The sequence below is a fragment of the Ovis aries genome, chromosome 14, assembly GCF_016772045.2.
Source record: "Ovis aries strain OAR_USU_Benz2616 breed Rambouillet chromosome 14, ARS-UI_Ramb_v3.0, whole genome shotgun sequence".
NCBI classification, from domain to species: domain Eukaryota; kingdom Metazoa; phylum Chordata; class Mammalia; order Artiodactyla; family Bovidae; genus Ovis; species Ovis aries.
Window position 1 is genome coordinate 63248091 of NC_056067.1, and position 16400 is coordinate 63264490.

The 16400-nt window shown below is 44.6% G+C and overlaps 1 protein-coding gene and 1 non-coding gene across 2 annotated transcripts; one reads left to right on the forward strand and one right to left on the reverse strand.

Moving 5' to 3' along the window:
* The first annotated feature begins 5 nt into the window (after positions 1 to 5).
* LOC101102259 (NACHT, LRR and PYD domains-containing protein 7) lies at positions 6 to 16086 on the forward strand. Its single transcript, XM_004015893.6, is given in 9 exon segments — positions 6 to 75; positions 2067 to 2928; positions 2931 to 3660; positions 4119 to 4289; positions 7788 to 7958; positions 9610 to 9780; positions 10440 to 10610; positions 13611 to 13778; positions 15559 to 16086. Coding segments are annotated over 8 exon segments (2724 nt in total). The 5' UTR covers positions 6 to 75; positions 2067 to 2090; the 3' UTR covers positions 15863 to 16086.
* Positions 10220 to 10292, reverse strand: TRNAG-CCC (transfer RNA glycine (anticodon CCC)). The gene has a single exon. It is a non-coding gene; the product is annotated as a tRNA-Gly (tRNA).
* Positions 16087 to 16400: the final 314 nt, after the last annotated feature.

Here is a 16400-nt window from a genome sequence, read left to right on the forward strand (position 1 = left end):
GGGGGACTTTTCTTATTGGAGATTTCATTTGTGTGAAATACCCACAGGCTGCAACTGAGTCCTAGGTGGAACAAGGTGAGTATTGACTCTCCAGCCTGTTTCTCTGTCTTGTTTTTTAAGTCAGTGGCAATTATTGGTGGAGTCTGTAGCACTGAACATTGCAAGCTTTAATGGCTGGCCTGAGGCTTTTATTATTTTTTTGGCCAAGCAGCAGCCTGTGGGATCTTGGAACCCATGCCCCCTGCAGTGGAAGCACCGAGTCCTAACCAGTGCCAGGGAAGTCCCTTAGAAGGATTTTTGCAGTCCTCAAGCTGAACTCTCTCTTTATTAAGTGGAGAAAAGACTTGGATGGGGGTAGCTGCCAATGACTTCCTACGGAATTTCCCCCCTTCTGATTGTCTTGCTTTAATTGGCACATTTCAGGTGTGGTGATGTTTTTCAATTACTGTGCTCTTCTGATTTAGCATTTTAACATGAACATTTTTTTAAAAGTTTTTTTGATGTGGACTATTTTTAAGTCTTTATTGAGTTTGTTACAATATTGCTTCTACTACTTTTTTATGTTTTGGTTTTTTTTGGCCGTGAGGCATGTGGGATTTTAGCTCCCCAACTAGGAATCGAATCTGCACCTCCTGCATCGGAAGGCAAGGTCCCAGTCACTGGCCCACCAGGGAAGTCCCTGCATGAGTGTTTTTATGTTAAATATCTTCTAATGATCATGAGCCCGTATCATACATTGTGTTTTGAAATATTTTGCATAATAAATCTTCTGATTGGGTGTACCTCCGCCCCACCCCACCATGTACTTACTAAACCATGTTTTTCATCTTGTGACTCATCCCTGAGTGTTGCCCATTTAATGCACAAGGATGTAAGGATTTTTGTTTACTTCCCTCTTGTTTCACTGAGGCTTCCCTGATAGCTCGGTTGGTAAAGAATCCACCTGCAATGCAGGAGACCCTGGTTTGATTTCTGAGTCAGGAAGATCTGCTGGAGAAGGGAAAGGCTACCCACTCCAGTATCCTTGGGCTTCCCTGGTGGCTCAGCTGGTAAAGAACCCTCTGCAATATGGTAGACCCGGATTTGATCCCTGGGTTGGGATGATCCCCTGGAGAAGGGAAAGGCTACCCACTCCAGTATTGTGGCCTGGAGAATTCCATGGACTGTATAGTCTATGGGGTCACATGACTGAGTGACTTTCACTTCAGTGAGAAAATGTCAGTGATTGAGAGCACAGATTTTTGAGTTAAACTCCTGGATATAATCTTGGCTTCAACTTGAGCAACTGTGAGAACCTGAGTCTTTGTTTCCCTATGCCCATGATCCTATAACTAACATTTATCATAATCAGCTGGAAGGTTTGTTAAAAACACAGTTTCCTGAACCCGTCTCCAGGGATACTAATTTTATAGCCTGGGATAGGGCTTGAGAGGAGAAGGGCATGGCAACCCACTCCAGTATTCTTGCCTGGAGAATTCCATGGACAGAGGAGCCTGCTAGGCTATGTTCCATGGGGTTGCAAAGAGTCGGACACGACTGAGCGACTAAAACAACCACCACCATGATTCTGGGAAGAGGGTCTCTATCACTAGTGATGTCTGCAAAGAACATGGGTGGAGGACAGTAGGGGAAACCAGCAGGATGTGGCGCTCAGAGTCTTCTCTGGGTCCCGGCATCTCTGCTGGCCCCACAAACAATGCTTTACCAAACATTTGCTTTTCCATCTTCATCTGTATTTCCTTCCTTCCTTTTGAGTCCCAAGCTATTACCTTCAGCAGCCTCTTTTTGTTTAAGCTGAAGATAATTTTTAAGAGGAAGGTTTCAGCCATTTTGGTGAGTTAATTCAGTTTTCCTGGGTTCTCATTCTTGTATATGTTATTAAAATGTTTTTTAAAAATTCTTTTGTTAATCCATCTCATGTCAATTTAATTCTTAGACCAGTCAGAAGAACCCAGGAGGGGGGAAGCCCATTTCTTCCTCCCTAAAGCTGGTCCTTTACAGTATGAATGTTCCAGTTGGGTATAATCGCTTTCACCTCAATGCTCTCCCCTTGCACATCAATACAGGTGAAGAGGAGATACAGAAACACGATGGAGAAATTCTCCGTCTGGAAGGATATACTGTGGTCAGGAGATGATGGTGGTTTCCACTACACCACCACCCAGAGAAGCCCCAAGCTGATAACATACCTGAACCTGCAGGCCCCCACACAGTCCACCCCACTCACGATGGTGCTGCATGGTCCTGCTGGCGTTGGGAAAACCACGCTGGCCAAGGATCTGATGCTGGACTGGACGCAGGATGACCTGGCAGAGACCTCCAACTCCGCCTTCTACCTCAGCTGCAAGGGGCTCAACCACAGGGGGATGTGCACCTTTGCAGAGCTGATATCTGCCAACTGGCCACGTGTGCAGGAAGACATGCCCGCGATCCTGGCCAGGGCACAGAAAGTCCTGTTCATCCTCGACGGTTTTGATGAGCTGAAGGTCCCCTCGGGGGCGCTCATCCACGACCTATGTGGCGACTGGAAGAAGCAGAAGCCGGTGCCCGTCCTCCTGGGAAGTTTACTGAAGAGAAAGATGCTACCCAAGGCCACCTTACTCATCACCACCCGACCGGGCGCCCTGCAGGAGCTGAGGCTCTTAACAGAACAGCCGCTCTTCATAGAGATCGAGGGGTTCTTGGAGGAGGACCGGAAGGCGTATTTCCTGAAACACTTCGAGGAGGAGAGTCAGGCCCTGCGAGCTTTCGACTTGATGAAGAGCAACGCGGCTCTGTTCCAGCTGGGCTCGGCGCCCTCCGTGTGCTGGCTGGTCTGCACCTGTCTGAGACAGCAGATGGAGAGGGGGGAGGACCCCGCCGCCACCTGCCGGACCACCACGGCCCTGTTCCTGCGCTTCCTCTGCAGCCGCTTCCCCCCACCGCGCGGCGGCCCAGGCGGGGCCTCCAGGCTCCGCTCCAGCCCCTGTGCCTCTTGGCTGCGGAGGGCGTGTGGACGCGGAGCTCCGTGTTCGATGGGGAAGACCTCAGGCGACTTGGGGTGCACCCGTCTGCCCTCTCTCCTTTCCTGGACGGGAATATTCTCCAGAAGAGCGAAGACGGCGAGGCCTGCTACTCGTTCATCCATCTCAGCGTGCAGCAGTTTCTGGCCGCCATGTTCTATGTCTTGGAGCCGGAAGAGCAGGAGGAGGAAGGGCTGGGCGGCTGCTGGTGGCACGTCGGGGATGTGGGGAAACTGCTGTCCAAGGCGGAAAGGCTGAAGAACCCCAGCCTGACCCACGTCGGGTGCTTCCTGTTTGGCCTCTGCAACGAAAGAAGGGCCATGGAGCTGGAGGCGACTTTTGGCTGTCTGGTATCAACAGAGATCAAGCGGGAGCTCCTGAAATACACACTGATGCCCCATGGGAAGAAATCCTTTTCCGTGATGGACACGAAGGAGGTTCTGAGCTGTCTGTACGAGTCTCAGGAGGAGCAGCTCGTGAAGGATGCCATGGCCCACGTCAAGGAGATGTCCATTCACTTGACGAATACATCTGAAATGATGCAGTCTTCCTTCTGTCTTAAACATTGTGCCAAGTTACAGAAGATCTCACTGCAGGTAGGAAAGAAGATATTCCTGGAGAATGATCCCGCATTGAAATCAGATCCTCAGAATCAGATGTAAGAACTCAGTTTTTTTTTTTTTTTTTTAACTTTGCTAGTTCTCCCATCTTATCACTGTTTTAGGAAGAGGACAGAGTCTCCTATGACTCCTTCTGGTTTAGGGTCTGAGTTCTCACTGAAATTTCTTCCTGCCGCGTCACCATTAAAGCTGAGAAACACGATATTCAGATGAGGAATGGGGGCTTTGGAACCTTATTTTTAGTGTCATTGTTGACATGTGGGCTCAGCACGCTCTAGACATCTCATATAATTCCCTCCCGCCCCGCCCCCACCAGTTCTTTCTAAAAATTTTGTTTTCATATATAGTCACTGTGCCATCCATTACATCCCAGGACTTTGTTATCTTACAACTGGATGTTTGTACCTTTTGAAGAGCATACCAGTTTTTTCACCACCCCTGCCCTTTTGTTGATGGTTCTCTTTCATAGACGTTCCTGTCTGTGCATTTCTCCTAGATCACAGCACGACCATCGTTCTCTCCAACTCTGGGCGGATCTCTGCTCTGTGCTCAGTTCAAATGAGAACCTGAACTTTCTGGATGTGAAGGAAAGCTTCCTGAGTCACTCCTCAGTGAGGGTTCTTTGTGAGCAGATAACCCACATCACCTGTCATCTCCAGAAAGTCGTGTAAGTGGCAGCTGATCCTGCAATTCAGTTCAGTTCAGTCGTGTCTGACTCTTTGCAACCCCATGGACTGCAGCACGCCAGGCCTCCCTGTCCATCACCAACTCCCAGAGTTTACTCAAACTCATGTCCACTGAGTCAGTGATGCCATCCAACCATCTCAGCCTCTGTCGTCCCCTTCTCCTCCCACCTTCAATCTTTCCCAGCACCAGGATCTTTTCCAATGAGTCGGCTCTTTGCATCAGGTGGCCAAAGTATGGGAGTTTCAGCTTCATCATCAGTCCTTCCAATGAATATTCAGGACTGATTTCCTTTAGGATGGACTGCAATGGGGATTTAAAATGTGAGAGCAGTATTGGAATGTCAAATCAGGCTCCATCCAGCCAGGTGGTCAGAATACGAAGAACTGGAATGGTTATTTAAAAAAAAGACTTACTTAGTTATGGCTATGATGGGTCTTTGTTGCTGCACAGGCTTTCTCTAGTTGGGCAGATCGGGGGCTTCTCATTGCGGTAGCTTCTCCTGTTGCAGAGCATGGGCTCTAGAGTGCAGGCTCAGTAGTTGTGGTACGTGGGCTTAGTTGTCCCATGGCATGTGGAGTGTTCCTGGACCAGGGATCAAACCTGCGTCCCCTGCATTGGCAGGTGGACTCTTAACCACTGGACCACTGGAGAAGTCCTCCACGCAGCCCTTAATGGCCCATACGTTCAAGGAGTCTGTAACTTATTTGCTGACTTACAGTCCATAACTTACCATAGCTTGGATGAAAACTGTGTATGGAAATGCAAATGACTACATGGGGATATGGTAGGAAGTGATTTATTTTTTACCAGAAAAAGTCAGGCATTGAGGAGGAGGAAAAGTTGTGTGTGGACTGAATGCTGAAAGAAATAAAGGACATAATACTGCCTGAGAGGAAGAAAATTTTCTCTACACTTCTGGCTGGTTGGAAAATGAGATTGATATGAGACAGGTTAGGAAAAGAAAATCAAACATTTAATAGCATCTATACATGGGAATGACCTAGAAAAACTGAGCAACTACCCCAGTGACTGAAATCTTCATGTTAACTACAACCTTCCATTAAAGAGAATAAAGGGTGATGAGGGTTGTGGTTTGGGACTTCAAGGGGAGGAAGGCAATTCACTTGGAGATGGAAATCAAATGTTTGGTAGACAAAGGATCAGATCTGGATCTCTTGCATTGGCAGATCGATTCTTTACCACTGAGCCACTAAGTTAAAGGAACAGAACTATCTAAATTCTTCAGGAAGTTAGGGGAAAGATTGAAATGTCTTCCCGAGTGTTTTCAGTCCTTGTTTATTCTCAATTTGAAATAATCTTCACATCAAAGAGACATTTTGGGGTGACAAATTTTGTTCGCCTACAGTAAAAAAAAAAGGTAGAGTTTCTCAGAAGATCAGCATAAGCAAAGAAAAGAGCATCCAACCCTTTACCATCCAATTCCATCTTCCTTCTCATCGTCATATACTGCTTCCACTAGTGGTCTGCCCTTCTCTTCTTTCCAGATATCATTCCATTGATTAATTATGTAAGTCAGTCAGTTCAGTCACTCAGCTGTGTCTGACTCTCTGTGACCTCGTGGACTGCAGCACTCCAGGCTTCCCTGTCCATCACCAACTCCTGGAGCTTGCTCAAACTCATGTCCATTGAGTCAGTGATGCCATCCAACCATCTTATCCTCTGTCATCCCCTTCTCTTTCTGTCTTTAATCTTTCCCAGCATCAGGGTCTTTTCCAAGGAGTCAGTGCTTTGCATCAGGTGGCCAAAGTACAGGAGTTTCAGCTTTAGCATCAGTCCTTCCAGTAAATATTCAGGGTTGATTTCCTTTAGGATTGACTGGTTTGATCTCCTTGCAGTCCAAGGGACTCAAGAGTTGTCTCCAATACCACAGTTCAAAAGCATCAATTCTTCAACATTCAGCTTTCTTTTTAGTCCAACTCTCACATCCATACCTGACTACTGGAAAAACCACAGCTTGGACTAGATGGACCTTTGGTTGGCAATGTCATGTCTCTGCTTTTTAATATGCTGTCTAGGTTGGTCATGTTGGTCATGGTTTTCTTCCAAGAAGCAAGTGTCTTTTAATTTCATGGCTGCCTTCACCATCTGCAGTGATTTTGAAGCCCAAGAAAATCAAGTCTGTCACTGTTTTCATTGTTTCCCCATATATTTGCCATGAAGTGATGGGACCAGATGCCATGATTTTCATTTTCTGAATGTTGAGTTTTAAGCCAACTTTTTCACTCTCCTCTTTCACTTTCATCAAGAGGTTCTTTAGTTCTTTGCTTTCTGCCATAAGGGTGGTGTCATCTGCATATCTGAGGTGATTGATATTTCTACTGGCAATCTTTATTGCAGCTTGTTCTTCATCCAGCCTGGCATTTTGTGTGATGTACTCTGCATATAAGTTAAATAAGCAGGGTGACCATATACAGCCTTGATGTACTCCTTTCCCAGTTTGGAACCAGTTTGTTGTTTCATGTCCAGTTTTAACTGTTGCTTCTTGACCTGCATACAGATTTCTCAGGAGGCAGATCAGGTGGTCTGGTATTCTCATCTCTTTCAGAGTTTTCCAGTTTGTTGTGATCTACACAGTCAAAGGCTTTGGCATAATCAGTAAGGCAGAAGTAGATGTTTTTTTTCTGGTATTCTCTTTGCTTTTTTGACGATCCAATGGATGTTGGTAATTTGATCTCTGATTCCTCTGCCTTTTCTAAATCCAGCTTGAACATCTGGAAGTTCATGGTTCATGTACTGTTGAAGCCTGGCTTGGAGAATTTTGAGCATTATTTTGCTAGCATGTGAGATGAGTGCAATTGTGCAGTAGTTTGAACATTCTTTGGCATTGCCTTTCTTTGGGTTTGGAATGAAAACTGACCTTTTCCAGTCCTGTGGCCACTGCTGAGTTTTCCAAATTTGCTGGCATATTGAGTGCAGCACTTTCACAGCATCATCTTTCAGGATTTGAAATAGCTCAACTGGAATTCCATCACCTCCACTAGCTTTGTTCATAGTGATGCTCCCTAAGGCCTACTTGACTTCGCATTCTAGGATGTCTGACTGTAGATGAATGATCACACCATCATGGTTATCTGGGTCATAAAGATCTTTTTTTGTATAGTTCTTCTGTGTATTATTGCCACATCTTCTTAATATCTTCTGCTTCTCTTAGGTCCATACCATTTCTGTCCTTTACTGAGCCCATCTTTGCATGAAATGTCTCCCTATTCCCATCTTGACTTGTGACTTCTCCCGTACTCTGTGTTCTCAGCACCATCCATCTACAACACGCAAAACAGAACCCCTTCTTTTTATATTCCCTATTCCTGGGTCAGGAAGGTTCCATTAGGGGAGGGAATGGCTACCTACTCCAGTATTCTTGCCTGGAGAACCCCATAGACAAAGGAGTCTGGCAAGGTAGAGTCCATGGGATTGCAGGAGTCAGACACAACTGAGTGACTAATACTTTCACTTTCAGGATTAAAAATGTCTCTCCTGCCAGTGCTTACCGGGACTTCTGTCTGGCTTTCATTGGTAAGAAGACTCTGACACACCTGGTTCTGGAAGGCAGTGTCCATGGTGATAAGATGCTGCTGCTGCTGTTGTGTGAGATCCTGAAGCATCCGAGATGTAATCTTCAGTATCTGCGGTAGGTCTCATGTCATTGCTGTCCTCAGCATAAGGATACTGTGAGTTCCAAACAAAACAGCAGATTGCCATGCTGATTGGGCACCATGCTAAACAGGGGAGCATATTCCCAGATATTAATAGAATATTGATGGTATGTCAGCCAATAATCTTCCCCCAGCCAGCTAGTCTTCTGGACTGAATAGTGAGCCCTGAATGCAAAGAAACACTCAGAATTTCATTAAATTAGAAAAAAATCTATTACTCTGTTCAGTTCAGTTCAGTTGCTCAGTTGTGTCCAACTCTTTGTGACTCCAAGGACTGCAGCACGCCAGGCTTCCCTGTCCATCACCAACTCTAGGAGCTTATTCAAACTCATGTCCATTGAGTTGGTGATGCCTTCCAACCATCTAATCCTCTGTTGTCCCCTTCTCCTCCTGCCCTCAATAAATGATGTTTCTAAGTGGATTACCAGATCTTCAAAATGACAAATGGCCGGTGCACAGTCTCCTAGTTTTTCTCATTGACTTGAGACACTTTACATTTGCCTTGTATTCAAATTATTTAAGTTAACTTATAGTGTCCTTTTAATAGGTTAAACTTTGAGGGAGGAAAGGTACTGGTTTTTAAGAACTCCAGGTTTACTTATGACATATATTCTAGTAGGCAGACTATGGATTGATTATATTCTTTATTTGATTGACCTAAAAGGTATCCTCTCTCCCCAAAGTAGAGATGAAGGAAAAAAAGAATATTAAAAAGTTCAACTAACTTGTGAACTTGAACAAACTCTGGGAGATAGTGAAGGACAGGGAAACCTGGTGTGCTGCAGTTCCTGGAGTCTCAAAGAGTCAGATATGACTTAGCAACTGAGCAATAACAACAATAACTTGTAGATATTGTGAATGTAGTAAGGGGCAGAGCCATGATTCAAACAAGCTTGTCCTAAAGTCCTGTATTCTGATCTGTATCTGCAAGAGCAGCTGAGCGTCAGACCCCATGTGATGGACTAATGGATTGCCCCGGTGTTCTCTAAAATAGCTGTATCACATTCATTTTGATCCACAGAAGTTTCCAATTATTCTGGCAACACACACTTCAAACTTTGGACCCAGCTGCCTAAGTATCCAATTGTTGCTCCTTGTTTTAGTTAGCATATTTCCTAATAACTTCTGAAGTTGAAGTTTGAGTATTGGGCATCAACTTTTTTCCCATTAGAATCACGTTTAAATTTAAGTGGAAGGTGGGGATATATGGATATGTATCACTGATTCATTTTGTCATACAATAGACTAATATAACATCATAAAGGCAACTATACTCCAATAAAGATTGATTAAAAAAATATAAGTGGGATTAGGACAGACTTAGTTCATGAAAAATGATGATATAAAATGTGGGGTTTGAGAAAATAGCAGACCACATTGGTGAAACTTCACAGAGAAGTGTATCATGGAGTTTCCCTCTTAGTGACGAGGCTGGGTGCTGACCCAACGGGCATGGAGATACTTGAGGAAACAAAGGAGCTGCATTTTCTAATAGTTCAGGCCAGGGTTTGACACGTGTTGGAGTAGAACGAGATGAGAGTCAGAGATAGAGTCTTCAGGGAAGGATAAAAGCTGACAGGGTCTCTGCCCTCCCAGAAGAATGACTTGCCCCCATTTATCCCACAGATTGGGGTCTTGTTCTGACACCACTTGGCAGTGGGCTGACTTCTCCTCAGCACTCAAAGTCAACCAGTCCCTGAAATGCCTGGATCTCACGGCCAGTGAGTTCCTGGATGCGGGTGTCAAATTGCTGTGTTTGACTCTGAGACACCCGAAGTGCGTCCTGCAGAAATTGTCGTAAGTCCCTCTTTTCCCGGGGAGGAGCATCTTCATCTTAGGTCTGGAGTCACATAGAGAAGAGCAGTGGTAAGACCAGACTTACAGGGCAAATCTTATCGGACTTCTTACTGGGGGAGAGTCCTGATTCCCTTTTTTGGTCCCAGGTGGGTGATGCATGCTTAAAAAAAGTGTGCGTGCTCAGTTGTGTCTGATTCTTTGCAACCAATGGACTGTAGCCCACCAGACTCCTCTGTCCATGGGGGTTTCCTGGCAAAAATACTGGGGTGGGTTGCCATGCCCTCCTCCAGGGGATCTTCCCAGGGATCAAACCCACATCTCCTGCCTTGGCAGGTGGATTCTTTACCACTGAGCCACCAGGGAAGCCCACATTTAAAAAATATTATTAATTAACTAGGCTGTGCTGGGTCTTAGTTGCTTACAGCATGTGGAATCTTAGTTTCCTGACCAGGGATCGAACCCAGGCCCCTTGCATTGGGAGTGCAGAGTCTTAACCACTGGACCACCAGGGAAGTTTGTCTGCCTTTCTCTCATTCCTGGTCCTTCAGGCTTTGATCACTGGCATAGGATTGAGTAGATGGGGACTCTCAAGAAGGGCTGTCAGCTGAGAATCTTGAACTTTGGAAATGTCTTACCACGTATGTGGTGCTTTTTCACAGGTTGGAGAACTGTCAGCTTACAGAAGCCTGTTGTAAGGAGCTGTCTTCTGCTTTGATTGTCAACCAGAGGTTGACCCACCTGTGCTTGGCCAAGAACGACCTTGGGGATGGCGGGGTGAAGACTCTGTGTGAGGGCTTGAGTTACCCCGAATGTCAGCTACAGACCTTGGTGTAAGTCCCTGCTGGCTTCTGTGTGTGTGTGTGTGTGTGTGTCTGTGTTGTATGTATACACCTGGATTCAAGTAGGATAGACCCTGGAGCACTTGATAATTCCTCTTGAATGAAACCAGCAAGATCCTGGTGGAAATTAGGAAAAGAACAGGTAGAAACAGATGCTAATGCCTGCATGTCTTTAAAGAATAAGGTTGACCTGCCAGCTTCCTTCTCTTCTGAGAATTCAAGATAAGCAGTTAATTCTCAGGTCTGATGTTCTGTGTATATTCTGAAAATTCACATGAAATCTGCCAGTAATTAGGAGTGGATTGAGTTACACAGTAGGGTTTAAGACTTGAAGGCAGAATCAGGAATTCAGTTTATAGTGGCAGAGAGAGAAAAGGAAAAGGTCATTTCTGCCTTCAGTAGTGTTCGTTCAGTTCAGTTCAGTTGCTCAGTCTTGTCCGACTCTTTGCGACCCCATGAATTGCAGAATGCCAGGCCTCCCTGTCCATCACCAACTCCCAGAGTTCACTCAGACTCACGTCCATTGAGTCAGTGATGCCATCCAGCCATCTCATCCTCTGTCATCCCCTTTTCCTCCTGCCCCAAATCCCTCCCAGCATCAGAGTCTTTTCCAATGAGTCAACTCTTCTCATGAGGTGGCCAAAGTACTGGAGTTTCAACTTTAGCATCATTCCTTCCAAAGAAATCCCAGGGCTGATCTCCTTTAGTATGGACTGGTTGGATCTCCTTGCAGTCCAAGGGACTCTCAAGAGTCTTCTCCAACACCACAGTTCAAAAGCATCAATTCTTCGGTGTTCAGCTTTTTTCACAGTCCAACTCTCATATCCATACATGACTACTGTAAAAACCATAGCCTGGACTAGACGGACCTTTGTTGGCAAAGTAATGTCTCTGCTTTTCAATATGCTATCTAGGTTGGTCATAACTTTTCTTCCAAGGAGTAAGCATCTTTTTAAAATAATTTTTTGAATTATTTTTTACTTTACAATACTGTATTGGTTTAATTTCATGGCTGCAATCACCATCTGCAGTGATTTTGGAGCCCCCCAAAATAAAGCCTGACACTGTTTCCACTGTTTCCCCATCTATTTTCCATGAAGTGATGGGACCAGATGACATGATCTTCATTTTCTGAATGTTGAGTTTTAAGCCAACTTTTTCACTCTCCTCTTTCACTTTCATCAAGAGGCTTTTTAGTTCCTCTTCACTTTCTGTCATAAGGGTGGTGTCATCTGCATATCGAAGGTTATTGATTAGTGTTCATTAGAAGAATATAAAACTTCCTGTGTGATGTCACACAGATTGCCCCTTTTTTTGAATTTTTACGAATTCATCATTTTCATTTTTTGAATTTTTAAAAATGTATTATCATTTTCATTGTGATTACTAATTTCATTGTAAGAATGCGTAACATGAGATCTAGCCTCCTAGATTTTTACTTTTAAACTTTATTCTATATTGGAATATAGCCAACTAACAATGTTGTGATAGTTTTTTTCAAAACGTTTTATTTCGTATTGGGGGTTATAGCCAATTAACAATGCTATGATAGTTTCAGGTGGACAGTGAAGGGACTCAGCCATACATACACAAGTATCCATTCTCCCAAACTCCTCTCCCATCCAGGCTGCCACATGGCACTGAGCAGAGTTCCCTGTGCTGTACAATAGGTCCTTGCTGGTTGTCTGTCTTAAATATTGCAGCACGTACATTAGACTTTCCTGTTCCAAAGGCAGAGTTGATTTAGGTGTCTAATCAACAAAAAGTGTCTGATACTTAGTACTTACTGTGCATCAGGTATTCTACTAAATTTTACAAGAATTAAAAAAAAAATCCTTACAAGCACATGCCATAGTTACCTTTATTTCAGTTGTGCTAATTAGCTAATTAGAGAACCAAAGTTTAGTCACTGAGTTTGCCCATGGTCACGTCTTTGTAGTAGGTGTGAAGCCCCCTGTACATTGGGTTATCAACATTATCTTAAAAACATAAAGGCATTGTTTGACCAAACCTTCATTTTGTAGGCTGTCAAAACTTGAAATTTTAGATTTTGCTTCAGCTCCTCTCCCCAAGCTCCCCAGGTTCAAGTATGAGTTTTTTAGGGTCTCACACAGTACAGAGCATGGCATCTTTTGGTCCAGTTACCACCCACCTGCTCATTGTCTTGTCAGTTCAGACTCTGTTGCTATTATGCCATGCCTGGGGCACAAGGTATTCAGGGGAGACCTGTCTAATTGTATCATGGGAGCATCCTTCTCTGTGGTCAGGAGGATCTGTAGGCATCTAAGCTTGTTGGAGAGTCTACAGTGTTTTAATGAGAAACACAGCCTCTCAAAGTCAGGAACATGAAGGTTTTGGTGTACCGAGTTATGCTGGGACAAATACAGGGCTTGAAATAAAACACGAGACAGGGAGCATGGAATCCCAAGGACCTGATTGTGCAGGAAAGAAAGGAGGCCTCACATTCTGTCTCAGATCTGTCTGAATCCAGACCCCTTCACCTGCATGACATGCTGTCATGGAAGGAAAACCTGGATCTCAGGTATGTCTTTTTCTCCAAAATGAAAGGGGGCAGGTGACGGCCAGCTGAACACTCTACCACCTAGGCAGGGTGGAAACACTCATCATTCCATGTGCACGTGTTTTTTTTTTTTTTTTCAAATGCATTAATTTAATTTGGCTGCCTCATGGAGCACAGGCTCAGCAGTTGCAGTGTGGGCTGGGGCTGGGGGCGCTAGTTGTTCCACAACATGTGGAATCTTAGTTCCCCCGACCAGGGATCGAGCCTGCGTCCCCTGCATTGCAAGACAGATTCTTAACCACTGGGCCATCGGGGAAGTCCTTCCATTTGCATGCCTTTATGTACAAGTCTCCCTGAAAGTGTGCGACTAGAGATAGAAAGTAAGTATTAATAGCCGGACCTAACTGCCACATCACAGGGTGTATGTCACAGAGGGATAATCAAATTTCTTCCTACAACTGTCTTGGCAGGCTGAGTCATTGCAACATAAACAGACATGGCTGCAAGTACATCTCAAAGCTTCTCCAAGGAGACTCGAGCCTCACCAGCCTGGACCTGGGTTTCAACCCCATAGCCACCGGACTGTGTTTTCTCTATGAAGCTTTGAAGAAACCAAATTGTAACCTGAAATGTCTAGGGTAAGTTGTTTTCCTCATTTTAAAGACGTTTGAAAATATTTTTGGTTTTTCTTTTTTGCCAGCGTCGAACAACTAAAATTTTGTCTTTTTATGGCATTATAGCTCATTTTCTTTCTTTTTTTAAAAAAATTATTGTAGTATAGTTGATGTACAGTGTTTTGCTAATGTCTGCTGTACAGCAAAGTGAATCAGTTACACATATATCCCCTCTTTCTTAGTTACCTTTTCCCATATAGGTTATTACAGAGTATTGAGTAGAGTTCCCTGTGCTATACAGGAGGCCCTTATTATCTATGTTATATACAGTAGTGTGTCTGTATCAATGCCAAGCTCCCAATTTAAACCTCTGCAGCCTGTTCCCCCTCTGGTAACCATAATTTATTTTCTATATCTGTGGCTCAACTTCTGTTTAGCATAGGCCCTTTTGTACTATTTCTTTGGATTCCACATACAAGCATTATCATATGAGACGTCTTTCTCTGGCTTGCCTCAGTCAGTGCATCATAGAGATTATGCCATTGTCTCTGAACTAGTCTGTGTTTTGATTCTTGATTTCCTGATATTGGGTCTCAATCCATCACCCTGAGATGTCTTTCAGCTTGCAAGCCAGGCCACAGCATGTGTCTTTCAAGACACAAAAGTTCCTTGGGTCACTGTGGATAAAAATCTGAAGGTTTTTTTGTGTTGGCTTTTTTTTTTTTTTTCACTTGGGTTTTTTTCATAACAGCTTTCGGAAAAACCAAATAAACTTTTTTGGCCAACCCAACATAGCCTACAAGAGTCTATGTGCTCAGTTGCTAAGTTGTGCCTGAATCTTTGCGACCTCATGGACTGTAGCCCACCAGGCTCAGACTCTGTCCATGGGACTTCCTAGGCAAGAATGCTGGAGTGGGTTGCCACTGCCTTCTCCAACAAGAGTCTATGGGATCCTATAATTAGTTATGAGCCACTCTTTCTTTTTTTTCAATTGTTTATTGAATACTTTGAAACTTTTATCTTTAATTGGAGGATAATTGCTTTACAATATCATGTTTGTTTCTGCTATATATGAACATGATTGGCCATAGGTATATGTATGTTCCCTCTCTCTTGAACCTCCCTCCCACCTGCCAGCCTATCCCACCCCTCTAGCTTATCACAGGGCACTGGATTTGAGCTCCCTGTGTTATATCATATATTCTCACCAGCTGTCTAATTTTACATAAGTAATGTGTGTCAATGCTACACTCTCCATTCGTCCCGCCATCTCCTTCCTCCACTGTGTCCACCGGTCTGTTCTTTGTCTGCGTCTCCATTGCTGCCCTGGAAACAGGTTCATGAGTACCACCTTTCTAGATTCCGTACATATCGATGTGTTAATATACGATATTTGTCTTTCTCTTTCTGACTGACTTCACTCTATGTAATAGTGGGCCACTCTGTCTGCTGCCCTGCGAGCTTGGCATCTCAGCTATACTGGCTTCCACTCCCTCAGTTATCATCATGGTTCACTGTGTATTCTACTTATTTTTTCTCGTATCATCTTTCCAATGTGGAATTCATGGGCTACCACCAATCTACCTAACCCTCCTCTGTTTTATTAATCCTATTTATTTTATTCTAATACCGTTATCCCGTCTTCAAGGCAGCATGACCTGATGTGGCTAAAATAAGCTCCATAAAGAAAATAACTTTCACGTCTTCCCTACTAAGTCCCCCGGGAGTAGGGGTGCGCCTGGCCACCAGCAGGTTCTCCGTTAAGAACACGCTGGCACGAGGGCTTCCTCTACTTCCTCCACAGGCTCTGGGGCTGCCCCATCACCCCGTTCAGTTGCCAGCATCTCGCCTCCGCTCTAGTCAGCAGCCGGAGCCTGGAAACACTGGACTTGGGCCAGGACGCCTGGGGACAGAGTGGCATCGTGGTGCTCCTTAAGGCTTTAAAACAGAACCACGGCTCCTTAAAGATGCTCAGGTTGAAGATGGACAAATCTACCGTGGAAATCCAGAGGCTGTTGAAGGATGTGAAGGAGAACAATCCCAGACTGACCATCGAATGCAATGATGCCAGAACAACCAGATCCTCATGTTGTGACTTCTTTTGCTGAACGCACTGAGATATTTCTCTTACGTGTCCCCAAAGGGGGTGATCCGATATCTCTAAGACATCTCGCTCTTGAAGGCCAGAATGTCAAATGTCAATCACTGGATCAGACTGTACAACTGAACACTGGTTTTTCACTGCCTGGTTTCTGGGAATATCCACACAAGTCACATACCCACTTGATGTTAAAATGTTCTCTCTCACAAGGATTAAAAAAAGGCAAAGCACTTTGTTTGATGCTGTATTTATTCACGCACCCAACAGCTTACTTAGAGTAAACTTCCTTTCTGGCATACTTAGTCTAGGGAAAAATATTACAAAGTTCATAGGTGATCATGTGCGTTCCTTCTGTTTTTCTTCCCTATGTATGTGTCCGCTCTTTGTGACCCCAGGGACCTTAGCCCACCAGGCTCCTTTGTCCATGGGATGTCCCAGGCAAGAATTCTGGAGTGGATTGCCATTTCCTCCTCCGGGAACTCTTCCCCACCCGGGGATCAAACCTGCGTCTCCTGGATTGGCAGGTGGATTCTTTACCACTGAGC